We start from the raw sequence: 19,660 nt of genomic DNA on the forward strand, positions 1-19,660 counted from the left end.
ATGACATAAATAACACAGAAATGAGCAAAATGTAAAAAAGTATAAGAAGTAAATCCTTTCAAGTACCCAGATTCCTATCCTCAAAGCATGTTCCACAAGTCATACCCCTCTCCTGAGTTCTACTGAATCCAAAAAAATCCCCCATAGGTAAGAAGTCAAAAAGCACAAGTTCAAAAGTGTCAGCATTTGAGGACATATTTCAGTGTGAAAGTTTCAGGAGGAGAGTTACATCCTCACCCCTACAGAAATCTGAGTAGCAAGAAGCAAATTTCGCAGTTACTGAGAAATTAAAAACACCGAAAGTTCATTTTGGACAAGCAGTCGAAACTATACTGTCATGTTTGTACTTTTCAAAGTGAGAATAAACATGACAGGTGCTCATTTGGCTGTTCAAGCACTTTCCACTTAAATGGCAATTCCTCAAGCTTACCGACTGCAGCCTGAAGTTATAATTTATTACTGTTGCGGCGTTATTCCCTTGCCTCGGCAGAAAGCAGAACACAGCACCTACATTTTAAGACCCATGAGAGGTAATAAAGTATAATTATTTTCAGTTTATGATTAAGCCATAAATTACATGTACTTTTGACTTCAGTTGGTCAGGCACAGGTTGGGGGAGGAAGGGAATGGGGCGAGAGGAAAGCCTGACAAAAGCCTTTTCCTATGAATAAAATGTCTAAATTGCTACAAGATCGAGGAACACAGGGAAGATTTACAAAGATGCCACAGTGTCCAAGCTAAGTCCCAAAGGAGGCCCAGGTTCAGAGACTTTAAACTTGAAGCCTCTATTCTTTCTGATAACAGGGCTAAGATTCCAACTAGAGTACCCATGTTGACTTGAAAACTAGAAGCACAGCATAGATTCAGGCTATACTACATCAAACGTTCACAGTGCTCTGAGTCTTGCTGCCTCTAAGCCAATGGTATTTCATGGAAGGTGAAACTAATCTATAACAAATTATTGACCGCATACTGTAAGTAAAGTCAGCCTCAACCAAAGACTGGTCACCACAGAGCTCTGAATCAACAGCGACCAGATGTTAACTCTTCTCACCCACAAGAACCACTTGGCGAGATTTCCCTTTCTTGTAGTTGCTTTATGTGGCTATGGAAATACATGTATGGAACATTCAGCTACAAAGCTGACAAAACTCAGGGTATGAAGCGGGATAAGAATTTAACATTCAGCACTCTTATATCACCTACTCAACTCCCTGGTTCTCCAATATGCCATGGCCCTGGTCCCAATCTTTGTAGTAAGTCCCCATGTTCAAATGTAGCTTGTAAAGCACAGTCCTATATATTTTCAAGGGACTCACAATAACATTGGTTAGGAAGCATCATGAAGCCCCATTTTACAGTGGAGGCAGAGACTTACAGAGGTGCTCACAATGCAGAGCCAATATATAATGCAGGGAGTCTGGAACCTGTCCACCTCAAAGAAAGTCCTACAGACTTTTTATTACTCTAAATCACTCATAAGATTAAGCAAAGTCAAAACAAGAAATGCTATGCATTTCAGTTTATATTCCTTTTTGTTTCTGTTTTTACAGTGGAATTTTTGCTTGGCAACTAAAGCTTTGAAATAGCTGATTGTGATAATAACTACAGATACATGAATGTGAGATTCAACTGGGTTTAAAAAAATAAAAGAGACCACAGAGATTTCATCAATAGTAATACAGAAAAAAATAGCAATAATAAATTAAGGGGACCCACAGGGGGTTGCCCCAGATATTTACCTACTACACTCACCTTTGTCCTGAAACATCCCACTCCACACCCAGCTTCAGGTTATTGAACATAATTTGGTTGATGTCTCCTGAACTGTATAATCTGCTCCACAAAAACAAACCCAGTTTGTCTCCAAGCTACTTTTAAGTCCCTAACTCCCTGGTTACATGCAGTCTATGGAAAACAGCTGTGGCAAAGTAAATCATCCTACCCTGAGAAAGACCACAGTGTATTTTTTTTTCTTTAAGTGTGTTTTGAAGTCCTGGTTGGAAAATTAGTGAAAATTGTAAATCTGTTTGCAAATCTGGTCATGTCTAACTCTGAGATTAGGGCAAAGATTTCAATTTAAAAGTAAAACCGTGACAACCCCAGTTAAGCGTGTCCTCAGGCACTGCCAGCAGGGCCTTCACTCACTTCCACGGGTAGTGGATTTATTACGGGTACCCGACTCGCTCCCCATCAGACACCCCTGGAGTATTTACTTGAGACAGCAGGGTTCAGTCTGCACTTCCTCTGCAGACCAATATATTATTACAAATTGAGCTAAACTGTTTCTTTTTCATAAGTGCTATGAAGTTCAGGTATCAACACAGGGCTGGGGTCCTTCCATGGGGCTCCTTGTTATTTGGATTTTTAAAAAATAAACAAAGAAGGTAGCATTAGACTATATTTGCTTTTATTTTTGTTTTTTAATAGGAGATAGAGGAAGGTTCATTTTAGAAATTACATATGACATCTTTGTAAAAAAATATATTCTAAATGCACACTTGGGATACACTATCCTATACCTATCACAGCTAGGTTTGGAACTATTTCACCTCCATCTGAAGGCAGGAGTTAAGAATGCAAGAGATTTCATATCTTGTATATAAGGTCCTAAAAAGTGATAACATAAATTTCTTCTATTTACCACCTACCATGAATTAAGGGACCCAATGTCTATTTTAAATGTATATTCCTTATATATTTCAAAAGAATAATGAAATTATTAAATGTTTTCATTATTAATCCAGTTCTTAAACTCTGGGAAAAACATAACTTTAAAAAGAACAGAAGAAACAAAGAGAAAACCATCATCTTTTCTCCCCTTCCTGAAAAGCCATTAGGTGAGCCAGAGGCATCTTGCTCAGGTGGGAGGGAGGCACAAAAGCCCAGACCAAGGGTCAGTACTTGAGTGGGGTGAGGGTGATGGATGCATCCATCTAGGGGCAAGGGCTGATGTGGGGTGCCAGACCCTGAGTGGGATTAAAATGACAAGTTCCAATTCATGCTTCTTACTAGCTGTGTAACCACAGCTAAGTGCATCAGTCTTAACTCAATTTCTTCTTTTGCAAAAACAGTTTTAATATTTGTTTAGTATTTGCTGCTGGGCACATTAAAAGAATGCTTAACTTTTCCAGCATGCCTGTAATCCCAGTATTCTGGGAAGCTGAGGCAGGAGGACCTCAAGTTTAAGATCAGCCTGGGCAACTTGGTCTCTTAGTGAGACTCTGTTTCAAAACAAAAGACTGGAAATATAACTCAGTACAAAGGCCCTAGGGTCAATCCCCAGTACTGCATACACACACATAAAAAGAATGTTTGACTTGTTAGTCCTCAATAAATGTGGTTCTTATTCATATTACTACAATTGCACATATACACACACACCAAAAAAGACTGAAAAGGAATACACTAATCATGAATAATTTACATATTTTTCTTTCATGTTACACTTTCAGAGTTTCCCTTCTCTATAATGAACACATACTGCTTTTTTAATCAGAAGAAAACACATAAGATGTTATTAAATATATAGAAGATAGATGAACTTTTATAATGCATATCTTTTTTTTTATAGACAAAAAGTAATAAACCCATTTTAAAGGCATCATTCTGGCCTTCTTTATTTTTATTTTTCCCTATTTCTGGGGGTTGATCCCAGGGCCTTCACACTGAACTACAAACCCTGTGCTTTTTTAATATTTTTTATTTTGAGACAAGGTCTCACTAAGCTGCTAAGCTGTCCTGGCTGGGCTGGAACTTGAAATTCTCCTTCCTCAGCCTGTCAGTGTGCTGGGATTGCAGGTATGTGCCAACACACCTGGGTTCTCATCTCTTATAGAGTTGCAAATTACTAATGGAAACTCCTGAATGTTCCTAACACTAAGAACATTCCAGATAGCAATGTCAGTCTATTGGGATCCAGGTGAAATGGTTCCATTTAGAGTGGAAAAAGCATTGTATATGGAGCCTGCAATCCATTCTGCCCTCTGCTCTGCTTCATACTAATGGAGTGACCTTGGACAAATTACTTAAGAACAATCACTGCCATCTCCCTCAGAAGATTGTTTGGCGATTAAGATTGCTTAAGTAAATCATCTGTACACTGTAAAGCAACATGCAGATGGAAGCAACAGATTAAGATCAGTGTTCAACAAAAGTAGGAATCATCACCCCATGAGAAGAATTTAAGAGGTAAAGGGACACAGCATTAAGTACCACTAAATCACTATGTGAAAGTCTCCACATAATCACCTTACAATCCTCCTGCAGACATTAATAAGAATGGTACCATTACATAGTTAACACTTCTCTAATAGTTACTAATCTCTCTCTTTTTTTTTTAAATGCAGAGATCACTAGCAAAGAAAGTAACAAGAACTTAATGCTGTTTTAGTCTCTCTATGTTTATATTTCTAAAACCCTTTTGGCTATGCCCAAGTGATACTGGTTTTCCACTTAAAGTAGTGATAGTAAATCTCCTTTTAAAATAAATTTATTCCAGCCAAGAGTGGCACATGCCTGAAACACCAGCTAATCAGGAGGCTGAAGTAGGAGGATCATAAGTTCAAGTCTAGACTGGGCAATTTAGCAAGATCCTGTCTCAAAATTTAAAAGTTAATAAATAAAATAACCTGCGTTTGTAGCTAAATGGTAGAGCACTTATCTAGCAAGTATACAGCCCTGGGTTTGATCCCCACCACAATAAATGTATAAATAAATAAATGTATTTATATCAGTGAAAGAAAAAAGAGTAAGTTTATTTAGAGAGAAACAGTACAGAAAAAAAATAGTACAGGTAGGTAGATATAGCAAGAATCTGAAAACTGATGTACAAAGAAATAAAAATTGGAAAATGTCAAAGAGCTTTGCATATGGTAAATTCCTTCAAGGAAAGGACTAAGATTTACATACTTTCAATATCTCTCCCAGGATCTTAGCCAGTACCTGGAATACAGAGCTCTATATGAATACTCAATTAACTAGGAATTAGTACTTGTCATAAACACTGGGCTGAGGCCTGGTTCTTCCTGGCTCCAAAACCAACATATCAGTCGATTTCCCCAGACAGATCAGAATGAGATAAACCTTGGATAATCAGACACTAGAGCCAAAGGATAGAACAAATTCTAAGGAGCTTTGTGAGGGAAAAAAAGGATACTGCTTGTACATTGCACTGGTTAACAAGTAGAGAGTCCCAAAACAAAACAAAAATGTTACAGTGCAAAGCACAAGTGTAGCCCCTATACTCCATGCTGCAGTTAGGTTAATCACAACTGAAACACTGTTTACCAAACAAATAAATGACAAGTAGAAAGATCCTGTCCTCAGGTCAATGTTTCTGAGAGGAAACTAATTTCAAAAGTAGCTGCAAGAGGCTAAGGAAGTTGAGGCCACCTCAAGTATTTTAGCAAGACCCTGATCCTGATTAATTCCTACTACTGCCAAAGTGTGTGTGGCGGGGAGGGGGGGGGGTGGCCTAGAAAAAAATGTTCTCACTACTAAAACTTATACAGACAAGGAAATATTTTTCAAAGTTAAACTGATAAGTTGAGCTGGAAGACTTAGCTCTGATGAGGAATCATGAAAATAGTTTATGTGGGAACTCCAAATGTGCTAAACATTTAGAATGAAAAGAAAAGCAACTTTTTAAAATTTAGCAGTATCTTAAAAAAACAAAAAACAACTAGTTATCTGTTTTCATACAGAATATCCATTATTAATACAGAATGCTCAAAAAGCTTATTTCAAAAGACATATTAAAAATATGTTCTCAATAATCTAAATATAGATACTAGAGCATTAATATAATTTTGATCTTCCTGACATTACCAAGCATAAAATAGCAGTCTCCTTGGTGAAGGGGTATTGCCAAACCAGGCGTCTCTATATCCCACGAGATCTTAAAACCAACATGCCAGGTATCTGGATCTCTGCCTTCAAGATGAGAATCATCCTCTCTTTCTTCTTCAGAATCTGTCAAAAGAGAATAAAGTGATCAGGAAAAGAATGTATAAACTAAATCTCTGAGTACAACAATTGTTTTCTAAGAAATAATTGATATTTTAATAAAGTATAAATATTAAGAGTATTTCCTCCTTTCATGTCATGTTTTTAAAAAGATTAACTATTTTAACACGTCATGTATATTCTCATCAAAAAGTATTAATTAAAATGATGAGAAAATAACCACTGATACCAAAGAAGATAAAAAATTATTTTGTTCAATTCTAAGCAAATAAATTAGATATTCTGAATTAAATGGACAGCTTTTAAGGATGATATTAATTATCAAAAGCAACCTAGGAAGAAGTAGAAGAGCTAAACAAACCACAGAGAGTACAGAAGAAATTGTCAAAGAATTCCGTCACAGAAAAACACAGACACAGAGAGCTTCAAAGAATTCACTACCAAACAATTAAAGAGTAGACATTTTCGATGTACTTTAAATCTTTTAAGAGCACAGAAATTTCCAAATTCAAATTTCAAAATTCCAAATTCCTTTTATGAAAATACTATGTATCAAAACTCAAAAAAGAAAGCACACACATATAAGAAAATAGAATCCAATGTAGCTGCATATTAAAAGAACACATTCTATTACCAAATAAAATTTATTGTGAGAATGCAAGGGTAGCTCAATATCCAAAACTCATCATATTCATTAAACTCATCATATTCATAAAACAAAATAAAAAGGCTATGAGTCCTAACTAGTCCTTTCATGAGAAAAATCTCAACAAAATAAGAACAAATAAATATGTTCTCAACATGATAAAATACAGACCCATTTCAATCCCAAAGCCAGCATCATATTTTAATAGGGAAACATTAAAAACATTCCCATAGTTAAGAATTAGGAAAGGATGTGGCACCACAATGATTTATCCTTATTCTGGAAGGAACAGCCTTCCTGAAGGTACCCTCTGGAGATGACTACTAGAGTGACCCAACTTAGAAAAATAAGAGATACAAAAATGTTTAAATGAAAAAAAATTTGCAGATGATATCATTATTTATCTGCAAATCAATGATGAAAATACATTCCATCCAATAGGCAAAGTTTAAAATGCTAGCTGCAAAATTAAATCACAGTAATTAATAACTTCTAAAAATATAAACAAACACCTAATTTATAGAAAAAAATCTTTATAATTATATTATAGGGCACAAAAGAAGGTTATAACAGATGTGAAAACATAACTATGTTCTTGGAAAAGAAGATGGAACATCATGGATTCCTAAATTTACTCATAAATTTGACTTAATAAAACAAAGATCAACAAGATTGTGTTTTAGGTGAGTAAGTGGTGTTGGCAACTGAACAACTTGATGCTATATTACAGCAGTGCCCTCTTCTGCCTAAGTTGTTGGAGATACATTCCAAGACCCCCAGTAGATGGCAGAAATTAGGGAAATTACTGAATCCTATAAGTTATGCTTCTTCCTATACCTATGTACCTATGATAAAATTTAATTTTTAAAGAGATTAACAATAACATCATAAGAGATTAACAATAACATAAAAATAAAGCAATATCTTAAAATATCTTATCATTCACCTTTTCACTTAAAGGAAGCACTTTATACCTCTTCACCCTATCCAAATTACCAACATCGCTACTCTTGTGCTTTGGGGACATTAAGCAAAATATGGACTACTTGAATACAAACGCTGCAATATAACAACTGATCTGATAACTAAAAGGGCTAAGTGACTAAGAAGCAGGAAGCATACTGTGGCATGGATATGCTGGACAAAGGGATGACTTACATCCTTGGTGGGAAGAAATAGAATGCCATAACATTTCCTCACACTATTCAGAGAGGGGGCATGAAATGTAAAACTTATGATTTATTTCTGGAATTTGCCATTTAATAGTTTTGAACTGCAGTTCACCATAGGTAACTGAAACTGCAAACATTGAGGTCAAAGATAAGGAAGGACTACTGTATACAGGAAAATACAAAAAAGAAGAAATGTTTGTCTTAATATATAAAGAGCTCTTATTATTTTTTATTATTTTTTTTTCTGGTACCAGGGATTGAACTCAGGACCTTGCGCTTGTGAGGCAGGCGCGGTGCCACTGAGCTAAATCCCCAGCTCCATAAAGAGCTCCCATACACCAATATGATTAGAATCAATAGCTAAAGAGAATAATGGGCAAATGTTATATAGACAGAACACATAAAAGACAACAAAACTAGGGATCAGGCTGTAGCTCTAGCTCAGCGGCAGAATGCTTGCCTAGCACACACAAGGCCTGGGTTGATCCCCAACATTACGAGAGAGAGAGAGAGAGAGAGAGAGAGAGAGAGAGAGAGAGAGAGAACAAGCTCATAAACATAAGATGTCCAATTTATTCACATAAAAGAAATGCAAATTAAAGTCACAAGAGGTATTTTTCATCTGTGAAATTAGAAAATATACTTGTTTTTGTGTGTTTTTACAGATATTTAGAAAAAAAAACAGTATTAGTAAGAGTATAGCAGATGGCATCTTAATAATCTCTGTAGAGGAAGGTTAATTTGTCACTATTCTCTATCAAAATTACAGCTGCATAAACCCTTTTACCCTTATCAACAATTCCACTTTTAGAAAAGTAGACTAAAATCCCTATGTGCAAAAGATACAAAATGACTATGAGCAAACATATTTATTGCCATACTGTTTATTATAGAAGTTTATAAAAGAAAAAGATCAGAAATAAAAGTCCATTTATAGGGTTCTGGTTAAATAAAATCTAGGCAATAAAATATGTAGCCATTAACTATACGTACTGATATGGAACTATCTGATTTGCCTTTGAGAGAAAAAACTAATAGGTTAAAATTTGTACAAAAATGCAGTACATGTAATATTCATGGGAGAATAATCAAGACTGATTTTGGAGGATGTAAGAGCAGAAGAGGCACATAAAGGAAGCAGAAGGTATACACTATGATTCACATACACTCACAGTCTTGCAAGCATGGCCCTACATAAAAAATTTTAAAAATTTTTAAAGAAATATTTATTGAGCACTTTCTATATATTAAGCACTGTACCAGGTGCTTTGAATATATCTTACTGAAATGAAGAACTGTACCCTAGTGCAGCATTCTTCCTAGTGGAACTGTTCATGAGCTCACTGATTACTATTAAGGGGGCATTTTAAATTTAAATTCCATCAGACCATAAACTGCTCTACTAGACTCTGGTCTTACCAGGACAAGGTCCATTTCTCTGTTTCATCCCCGTGTAAAGCCCTAGTGACTGGCACCGAGAAGGCACTCAATAAACACCTGTACTAAACTGCTTGCTTAAATAAAATGTTCTTTCTGGTTCACGCTATTCACAGTCCATACCATGATCAACAGCATGGCAAGATGTTAATTATGAAGAAAAAGTAAAACTACCTCAAATTAAATCAAAGAACGTAATAAATCATAACAATCCTAAACTAGTACAGCCCTCAACACTAACAAGGATTAGGGAAGAGAAAGCTCTCCTGGAGAAGGTGCAATTTAAAAGACAGTAAGATTTAAATTGGCAGAGAGTAGAAGTAATGAGAGAAGGCAAGAAGATGCAACGTTGTATGCAATCAAACTGGACATTAAAGCATATTTTACTTAAGCTACATTATGTACACAGCATGTGAATAATCTAAAATATATTCATTCCAGATCGCATGTACCTATACACAGAATCACCAAATTCTAAACATCCTACTCTACAATAACCATACACAAATGGTCAAAAGCAATAAAACAAAAAGCAGAAAAAAAAAACTTCCCCTTACGACTATTCATTCACATTACTTTGCACTAAGTATGTATAATGAAAAGGAACCAACCAAAAATCCAAGTTTACGATCTCTGCAAGAAAGAAACACTACTGAATAACCATTAAAGATACATCCAACTTCAGATATTCTTCAATTCACTAAATTTATAATCTAAAATCCAATACTGCAGTATTAACAAAATTGTATCACCTTTCTACTTTGTTCTTCTAATACATGTTCTCTCAATTACTTTTTGGTTAAAAGTATCTTTTAGGAGATTTGAGAATAATATCATATAATAAAAAGTCCAAAGCCATTTCTTCAGTTAATCCCAAAAACATTTTAAAAGAATCCTCTGGAATAGGGACGATAAATATCTTACATATCAGAGGACATGGCTGATTTGTTGTGGCTTGAGTCCTGGTAGAGAAGAATTCCAAAATGTTCTCCAGGCTTAGGGGGAAAAGTGGCATAATCAATTACTGATGTCTGTCAGGGTATTAGGAGGGTTAGTGGCACCAGAGAGCTGCTTTCCATGTCTGATGGCACTTCTCCTTTATACATAATATATACTCACACTTGAAAATACCAGAATTCACTAAACTATGGCTTATGAAACAGAAAAGAATTCTCAAAGGCATGTAACGTCACTTGCACTGTATTATTTTAACAAATCTAAATTAGTTGGCAACTGACAAAAGCACTTTGCAAAAAAATCCAAATTCATAGAAAACACCAATCCCTTCTCTAAAGTATTGATAGTTGTTATTTGATAGAGATGTTTACTGTACATATTAATGAAGAAGCTGAGACAACATGAAATAATGATGTAATATGACTAATACCTAATAATGTAACATGACTAATAATAGCATAAGAATAATAATTAATGCTAGATTAGTTGATATCCATATCAATTAGCAAAAGAATTATGATATAAGAAATCATAGGTTTCTATTTCTACTATCCCAAGCCTTCCAGAATGCTTCATCCAATGGATCCTACTGACAAGAGATGTAACAAATAACACAAGAAAAGCAAACAAATATTTCAAGGTTTTTTATGTGTCCCTGTCTTGTTCAAATCAACAGTAACTTTAAAAAGAAATGATTTTTAAATTAAAAGTACAATGCTTCTCAGACGCTTGAAACACCCCTGAGTTTGGACCTTCTAGTAAGTGGCAATCTCTTTATAAGTTAACAGGCTGGTTGGCTACTTTCCTGTCTAACTTTCGTCCTGGCACTTTTCTCAATCTGGCACCAATAAAGTCCTGAAAACAACAAGAGACAGCAATTGCAATCAGTGTTTCCTTATGTCTCCCATAAATCCAGCACCTTTGAAATGTGCTCATTAAAATGATATTTTGTTGAGGGTTTTCCCCCCTTGGGCTGCAGAAGGAGGAGAGAAGTTGTATGTCTGATAAATATTTTATTGCTTAAGCATAATTTTGCTCACTTTCTCAGTAAAGTCAACTTGTAATTATCTACAGCAACTGTAACTTATTACTTTTGCCCCATGTTATTTTGGAAACAAGCAGAGGCAATGGGTTCCTGCTTGCCTTTAAGCGTCAGTAAAATTGGAAAGATTTTAAAGTTTCTCAGTGTATTTGGTGCGCTCCCACTATCCAAACTGTTGAAAAAAAGAAAAAGTAAATGATGCAACAAAAATACAAAAGAATGCTGTTTGAAAGTCAAGTTTAAAATGTCCAAAACTTCAAAATAATTAATCAGTTTAATTTTTATGCTAATTATTTTTGAGGAAAAAATTTTCTATTAAAGAGTAATGCCATCAAATATTTTTGTTTACATTTTTAAAGCTATATGCAACCACTGTTATAAAAGAAACAAAGACAGAAGCCTTAGTATGACAATGAAATTAGTGTTAATCAGATAAAACATATTGCAAAAATTATACCATATTAAATAAGATACATAATTAATATTATATGTGAATAATTTTCAACAGATGTAACTACACATTCATCTCCACAAAATAAAAAATGGGTCCATTTCTTAGCCTCTATTCCCTTTGGGCCAAAAGGTAAGAGTTCTAAGACTTCCACTGAAGCTAATTATTTTCTCTATTCCCTTGACCCCTACATCTAGAGGGTCCTATAGTAGCAGATCCTTTCCTACCATGTCACAGATCTTGAGGCAGAAGAAATTCAAAAGTTAAATATGGCCCGTTGGTAATGCTGTCTTATCTGGCCAGTGGTGATCTATGACATTCTTGTGTCTGGGATGAGAATCTGTTTTTTTTTAAACTGGAGGGAGGCAAAAGGTGAAAGGGGAAAGTACAGAGAAGACACTTTCTTGAAGGGAAATGACATGGTTTTGTGTGTGTGTGTATGTGTGTGTGTGTGTGTGTGTGTAAGTGTAAGAACACAATCAGTTCTGGCTACAGGAATGTCACATGAATCCTATCGACATGGAAGAAAAGAGGCTAGAAAAGTACCTCTTAGACTATGGGCTAGTGACAGACACTGAAGACTTTCTCATAGGTCAGACCTGTTCTTCAGAATGATCCCTCTGGAAGATATAAGCTTCTCTGTGCAGACTTCATATACTTTTTCTGGACAAGTTCTTAAAGTAGTGGCAAATGCTTCCCTTGATTGTCTGCTAGGAACAAGATGTTGAGCCTGCTGCCGACACAGAGCATACTCCTTTCTCAGCTGCTGAGGAATGAATAGTCTGAAGAAATAAAGAATTTAGAAAAGTTCGAAAGGAGAAAAAACCAATCAATCTCAGCTAAGAATCTATAACAAGAAGCTGTGCCCATGTGCCTCGAAACAGACAATTTAGGAAAATGAAGTCCCTTGACAGAGATAAATTGTAAAATTAATTACAAGTTTTCTGGGATTTCAGGCGAAATACTGAGAACTCTTTATGGGGAAATCTAAAGCCCTTCAACACGCTGTCTGGCTCTGTCAGCTTTCAGATTAAGGATTTGGGAAAAAAAAATTCAAGCTAAAAATATTCAAATATATAGGAGAATCTCATTACATTATGTTTCATGGACTTAGGGGGAAAGTGAAAGGGAGAAAGGGAGAGAAAAATTGCTTTGGGGGCCCTTGACTAAACCTTCAAAATCATGACATTATGTGAAATAAAATATAAAATAAGGAAAGGAAGCAAGACACTTCTCAAAAATACAGTCTCCAAACCTGAGCTTATAACAAGAGGATACAATTCCTGGGCAAACTCAGGGAGATGCAGAGAGAGTCATGGAGATTTACAGAAAACTTTTATATTGTAAAGAATAGAGAAGACTAGAACCAAACTAGGTTAATCGAAAGATAATTATTTGTTCATCCAGTTTCGAGTAAAGTTTTATCCAGGGTTAAAAATACATATTCATAAACCAGTTTCCCTCTTTCCCAATCCTTATAAAAAAGGATGACTCTGGCCACAAAAGGTAGGGCCAGGTATTTGGAAGCTATGAGATAAAAGGCAAAAACTGAAGGGAAAGACATTGGACATTTATCACACCACATTACTGAAACAAGGTCCACCTGGAGTCAGTGAGATCTCTGGTCTTGGCACTGAGATAACTCCTTACCATTTAAAATTAAGCCTGTTTGGTCCAGTAAGTAGACTTGCTACCAAAATAATGGTTGTCTGCTATCAAAAGAATGCTAATACTGCACAGAGACTGAAGCTGTAGAAGTCAAGTTTTTGGTCAGTGGCCACACTGTTACACAAGAGCAAATACTTCTCAAGAACAACAATTCATAAAAATCAGAATGGAAATTAGTGAAAATTGGACTAAAAAAACAATACAAAAAATTAATGGATCAAAGAGTTGGGGACAAGGGGTAGATGGTAGGGAGGTAAGGGAAAGAGGAAATACAAAGGCTCATGTGCATGAACATGTACCAATTCCTCCATGGTGAATGTATTTACTATTGCATCACAAGCATATGTACTCATAAAAAAACTGAGAAGAAAAAGAACAACAAATACTGATTTGGGGCAACAAATGCTCATTTTCCGTTATTTGAAGATACAAAGGATCAATACATAAATCATCCCTTTAAGAAGCTAACTAATTTAATTCAAGCATGCATAAAATGAGTCTATAGCTTCAGAAGTCAGGACAGTGTTTACTTTTGGGGGTGGAAAAGTAGACAATGGAAAAGATTGTTTCTAGGATGTGCATATGTTTCATTCTTTGTTGGGGTGGTAGGTATACAGACATACCTAGTGGCAATTCATTAAAATACATTATTCATGACATTTATGTTAATAACTTTTGAAAAGATAGGTTGGAAGACAAAGTCAAGGAAATCTCTCATCTCTCTTAGAAAAATATTCTCATGTTTTCAGAAGGTGACAGATCAGGAGGATATTAACCTCATCAATCCGTTGATGAGTTCAGAGCTGAATGTGCTATTAGGAGGTAGGGCCTGGTTGAAGTCACTAGAGGAGTGACTTTGAAGGGTATGTCTTCTCTCTGGCTCTTTTCCAACCCTCTCTACTTCCTGGCTGTCATGAGATGAGCACCTTTCCTTCTCCACTCCCTTCCACCATTATGTTTCTGCTTGGGAGCCAGACAAACATGTTAAAAACCTCTGAAAGTGTGAGCCAAAATAAATCCTTCTTCCTTTAAGTTGTGTGTTCAGGGTTTTTTGTCCCAGCAACAAAAAGCTAGCTGATACATCTTTCAAGGTACAATAAAGATAATTTAAGGCATTCAAAGTCACAAAAATTAACCTCTTAGTAACTTTTTCAAATAAGGAAACAGAGATATAGGTTGCAGGAATATGAAGAGTAGACAAAAGAGGTGAAAAGAATCCTCTGGATTATGATGAAGATATAATACAAAATAAGAAAGCCATATAACATGCATAGAAGGCAACCAGTTCTGATAAGAGGACATAAGAAGTCTCTGGAAGAGATTTCTCCAAGGCAAGAAACTGACACAATATCTGATGGTTCTGAAGCTCGAGAGGACAGCTAGGCAACCAGTAGAGAGTTTGGGATTTAATTGGTGGTAAGTGCACAGAAAGCTATCCAAACATACAAAAACCAAGACCAGTATTAAAATAAAAATTATAAGTTAAAAGAAAAGGAGAAACCCTTCTCAACTGTTGGTGGAAGTGCAGACTGGTGCAACCACTGTTGAAAATAGTGTGGAGATTCCTCAAAAAGCTAGGATTAGAAGTCCCATTTGACACAGCTAATCCCCTGCTGGGTAGCATCCCCAAAGAATTAAAAGCATCATACCACAGTGATATATGCACACCCATGTTTATAGCAGCACAGTTTGTAATAGCTAAAGCTTGGAAACAACCCAAATGTCCGTCAACTGGAGACTGGATAAAGAAGATGTGGTTTTGTTAAAACCACAGAAAATGGAGTATCATTCAGCCATAAAGAATGATAAAGTAGAGGGCCGGGGATTTAGCTCAGTGGTTCTGCCACCTGCCTTGCAAGCACAAGGACCGGAGTTCGTACCCAGTACCAAAAAAAAAAAAGAATGATAAAGTAGAGACATTTATAGCTAAATGGATACATATTGAGGCCACACACTAAAGTGAAATAAATAGGACACATGTGTAAATACTGAATTACCTCTCTGGTGTGAGAAACTGAAAGTGTAAATGAGGACCAAAATGTATAATAGATAATGTGACATAAGAAACAAAGGTTCGGGGCGGGGGGGGGGGAAGAAGGAAAAAATGGAAACAAAGCTTTTGTAAATAGGAAGGGGTAGAAGGGAGGGGAGTGGAATGGGAAAAAAACAAGAACTAAGATATGTCATGTACAAGTACAAATTCCCAATGATGAATATGATCATAATGTATACCTAAAATATACCAATAAAGTTCATTTTAAAAAAAACAAAGAAAAGGTAAACTGACCACAAATGAGTATAAGCTCTGAACTTCATTTTCATGGACATGATAACTACAAAGGCTGAATACAAATATAATCAAACTTATAACACATCTATAATAGGAATATAGGGAAATCAGAAGAGTATGCATGTGTAGACAAACAGGCAGAGAGAAGAAAGTTAAGTAAATCCTTAACTTACATATCAGAAAGCCACAAAAAATGCTCAAAACAGTATTTTATTACCTCCTAGGAGCACTGACTGAAAGATTAGAAATAACTGCCTCTGGGGAAATGAAAATAGGGAGAAAAGGCACAGATAGCTACTGTTTTAACAAACTTTATAGAAACTTTTTAATTTTTGAAAGTATACCAATGTACTAGTTTTAATTAAAACTAAAAGTAACAATTTTTGAATGCTTAGTATGTACTAACTATTGTAGTTATAATCTAAGCACTTCACATGTTTAATTCTCACAATCCTGAGACAGGTACTGTTCTTATCATTATTTTACAAATAAAAAAAGTCATAAAGAATCAAGTAATTTGTTTAAGGTCCTACAAATAATTAATATCAATATAAATTATGTCAAACAATAGTACAGAATTAAAATGCCTGATGTCATAAACAATAAAAACTGTTCTACTCCAATTTGCCTGTTATCCCTGACTCATCACATCAAGACATTAAAAATTCAGCCATTTGGGCCGGGGATTTAGCTCAATGGTGCCACTGCCTGCCTCGCAAGTGCAAGGTCTCAAGTTCGATCACCAGTACCAAAAAAAAAAAAAAAAATAGCCATTTTTAGAGAAAATATTGGCAAACCACATATCTGATAAAGGATTAATACCTAGAATATGTAAAGAATTCATAAAAACCCCAACTCAAAAATGGGCAAAGGATTTGAATGAACATTTTCCAGAGAAGATATATAAATGGTCAATAAGAATATGAAAAGATGACCAATATCATTAATCAATAAGTAAATGTAAATCAAAATCACACACCCATTAGCACAGCTATTATCAAACACCAGAATATAAGACATTTTAACATACATGTGGAGAAAAAAGAATCCTTGTGCATTGCTGATGGGTATGTACAATAGTGTTGTTGCTGTGGAAAACAGTCCCTCAAAATGGTCAATACTGAATTACCATTTAATCCAGCAATTCCACCGAAGGACAAAAGAAGTGAAAGCAAAGACTAAAACAGATAACTTAATCAGAGCATTATTAACAATAACAAAAGACAAAAAAAACCTCATATATCCATATGATAGATGGATAAACAAAATACAGTACACACATGCAATGGAATATTATTAAGTCTTTAAAAAGAATGAAATTCTGATACATGCTATGGACAAACCATGAGGACAATATATTCAGTGAAATGAGACAAACACAAAGACAAAAAAATGTATGATTCCACTTACATTAGGTACCAGAGTAGTCATATATGCAAAGATGGAATGTAGAAAAGTGGTCATGAGAAGATAAGGAAGGGGAATGGGAACCACTGTTTAATGGGGACAGAACTTCCATATGAGATGATGAAAATACTCTGGAGATAAACAGTTGTGATGGCTGAAACATGAATGTACTTAATGCTACTGAACTATATATTTCAAATGATTATAATAGTAAATTTTACATATAAACTATTTTTACCACAATAAAGAGTAAAAAGGGACATAAACTATTGATACACACAATATGGATGAATCTCAAAATAATTATGCTAAGTGAAAGAAGCCAGACCAAAATAACCAGTGCCTATATATAATTCTAGAATTATACATAAAATTTATATAAAATACTAGAAAATTGCCAAGTGGTGACAGCAGATCAGCGGTTGCCTGAGTACAGGAAAGAGGGACAGCAAAGGGGGCACAAGGAAACTGCTGGTTCCTGGATATATGCACTATCTTGATTGTGGGGATAATTTCACAGATGTGTTTAAATGCAGGAAACTGTAAATGTCAGTATGCAGTATGCCGCTTCCTATATACCAATTATACCTGGATAAAGCTATTACTGAGAGAAGAAAAGAATTCACCCATTCTTATTGGCTTAGTCTTTCTTGACAAATGTAGGGTAATACTTCTGGTCTTCCTTTCTCGCTGGCACTGAAATTCGGCCAACTCTCGTTTTTTTTGGTGAAAACAACTGGGACTGCACTTACACATTTTGCACCACCTCTGCCTCTCCTAATCTGGTCCATTATCTGGACTACTGTGTCACCCTCGCTCAACTCCCCTGACTGCAGTGCAGCTTCTCTTCTACTCAAAATTCTGCTATGGCTCCCAATCACATTCCAACTATGAGCCCAGAACTTTGTATCACAGTATCACACAACTCTATCTTCTGCCCTCCACATCCTTGCCTCTCTGTCCTCACTTTGGCTGCTTTTTCCCCTTTCTCTTACTCTATTCCATCCACACTTGTTGCTTGTGGAACATCTCAATCATGTTCCATGAAGTTCCACTTGCACTCCATGTTCCTTACTAGACTGTTCTCCCTTACATTTCCAAATGATTCATCCTTTCTAGCCTCTGCTCAGATGCTACCTTCTGAATAAGGCCTCATATAACATCACAATAGATGGCTGCAAGCTTGCCCCTCACTCTTGTTACACAACCTACTTTTTAATTTTCTGTCTCATGTTGAAATGTAAACTCAATGAGGGCAAGGATGTCTGTGTTACTTTCAGTTATGTGCTCAACTTTTAGAAGAGTGGTTGTCAAATAGGAGATGTGAATTGTTACATGAATAATTTCATAGAGGAGCAAAAAGAAAGTGACTTGTAGGACCGAATGAGTTTTACTGGGTAGTAAATGTGACTTTTAAAAATGTGACTGTCAAGACCCGGCATGATAAAATAAAACAAAAAAAGGTCAAATGAGCTTTGAGACAGTGATGCTGACAGTGGGTAAAAAAAAAAAAAACCTAGCTGCAATTACAATCTAGTGTTGTTTCATGATCTCAATGACAAACTAAAGAATACAGAGAAACTCATTTCTAAATTGACACTCAAGAATTATAGAAACAAATTTCTATCCTTAAGAGGATTCTACTTTTCCCACATCAGAGACAAGATCAGAAATCCTCGAGTTCCAGGAAAATCATTGCCAAGTTCCAACTTTATAGGTTATACTGTATTCAACAGGACACATTTTATGAGCCTCCTTTGCCCTTTACAGGAGATCTGGAAAATAATGAAGAGAATCTGTAATACAAGGCACTACTTAAAATTTTTTAAAACTACTTTTGCTATAATAAAGATAATGGCCTAGAAAATGTTTCCTTCAATACAAATAAACAAAAATGTTAACTATCAGTTCTTGTCTAAGTGATGTTTTTGAAGGTATCCCAGTTAAAGAACAAGGTATTGGACCATATTAAACAATGGGCTTTTAATGCATTTCTTGCTGAAATCCATTTTTTACAGCTAGGAGTAGCAAGCAATTGCCAGCAAAGCTGGAATAGAAAAATCAAATACTCTGCATATTTACATATGGTTCCCTGAAGCCATTCCTGATTAAAAATTGTACCATTTCAATCTTCCTTCTGGAGATATCTATTAACTAGAAATGCATGGGAAAGCCAACGAATTTAGTATATAATTACACATATCCTATACAAATTACTTCTCAATGACCTTTACTCATGAAAATAAGCCAAAGGGAGACGATTGGCTCATTATAAATCTATGAGAAGATTTCTCTGGGAAAAGGTATTGAGAGCAAAGTCCTGAAAGAGCTAAAGCTTCAACTGAATTTAATTTCAGCAGAAGGTAATCACTTCTGAATCTAAACTCCCAATGCATATGATGTGAGCTTTTCCAGTGGCAAGCAACACTTTCTAATTGACATGCCCGATCTTGTCACTAAGTAACTACAGGACCTTGGACAAGCTACTTTCCTGCTCCCCTCAGAGGCTAGAACCAGGTGATTTAAAAAGTCTTCTCCAGATCTAAAGGTTCACCATTTCATAATTATAATCACAAGATCACCCCACATCACATGTTTTCTCATGGCAAGGTGTGCACTTAAT

The 19,660-nt window shown here is 35.5% G+C and overlaps 1 protein-coding gene across 6 annotated transcripts in view; it reads right to left on the minus strand.

The window, feature by feature from the left end:
* Window positions 1-19,660, minus strand: part of Fto (FTO alpha-ketoglutarate dependent dioxygenase) — a 399,271-nt gene that overhangs the window by 240,402 nt on the left and 139,209 nt on the right. For all 6 annotated transcript variants that reach the window (XR_015440988.1, XM_013073314.3, XM_021260894.2 and 3 more), the window contains one exon: window positions 5,830-5,973. Coding sequence is in view for 5 of the 6 variants with exons in the window: in XM_013073314.3 (XP_012928768.1) it covers window positions 5,830-5,973 (144 nt within the window). In the remaining variant the exon portion in view is untranslated. The remainder of the gene's footprint in view (window positions 1-5,829; window positions 5,974-19,660) is intronic.

The sequence above is a fragment of the Heterocephalus glaber genome, unplaced genomic scaffold, assembly GCF_053883595.1.
Source record: "Heterocephalus glaber isolate CG9 unplaced genomic scaffold, H.glaber_assembly_v1.0 deba00000071, whole genome shotgun sequence".
Lineage (NCBI taxonomy): Eukaryota > Metazoa > Chordata > Mammalia > Rodentia > Bathyergidae > Heterocephalus > Heterocephalus glaber.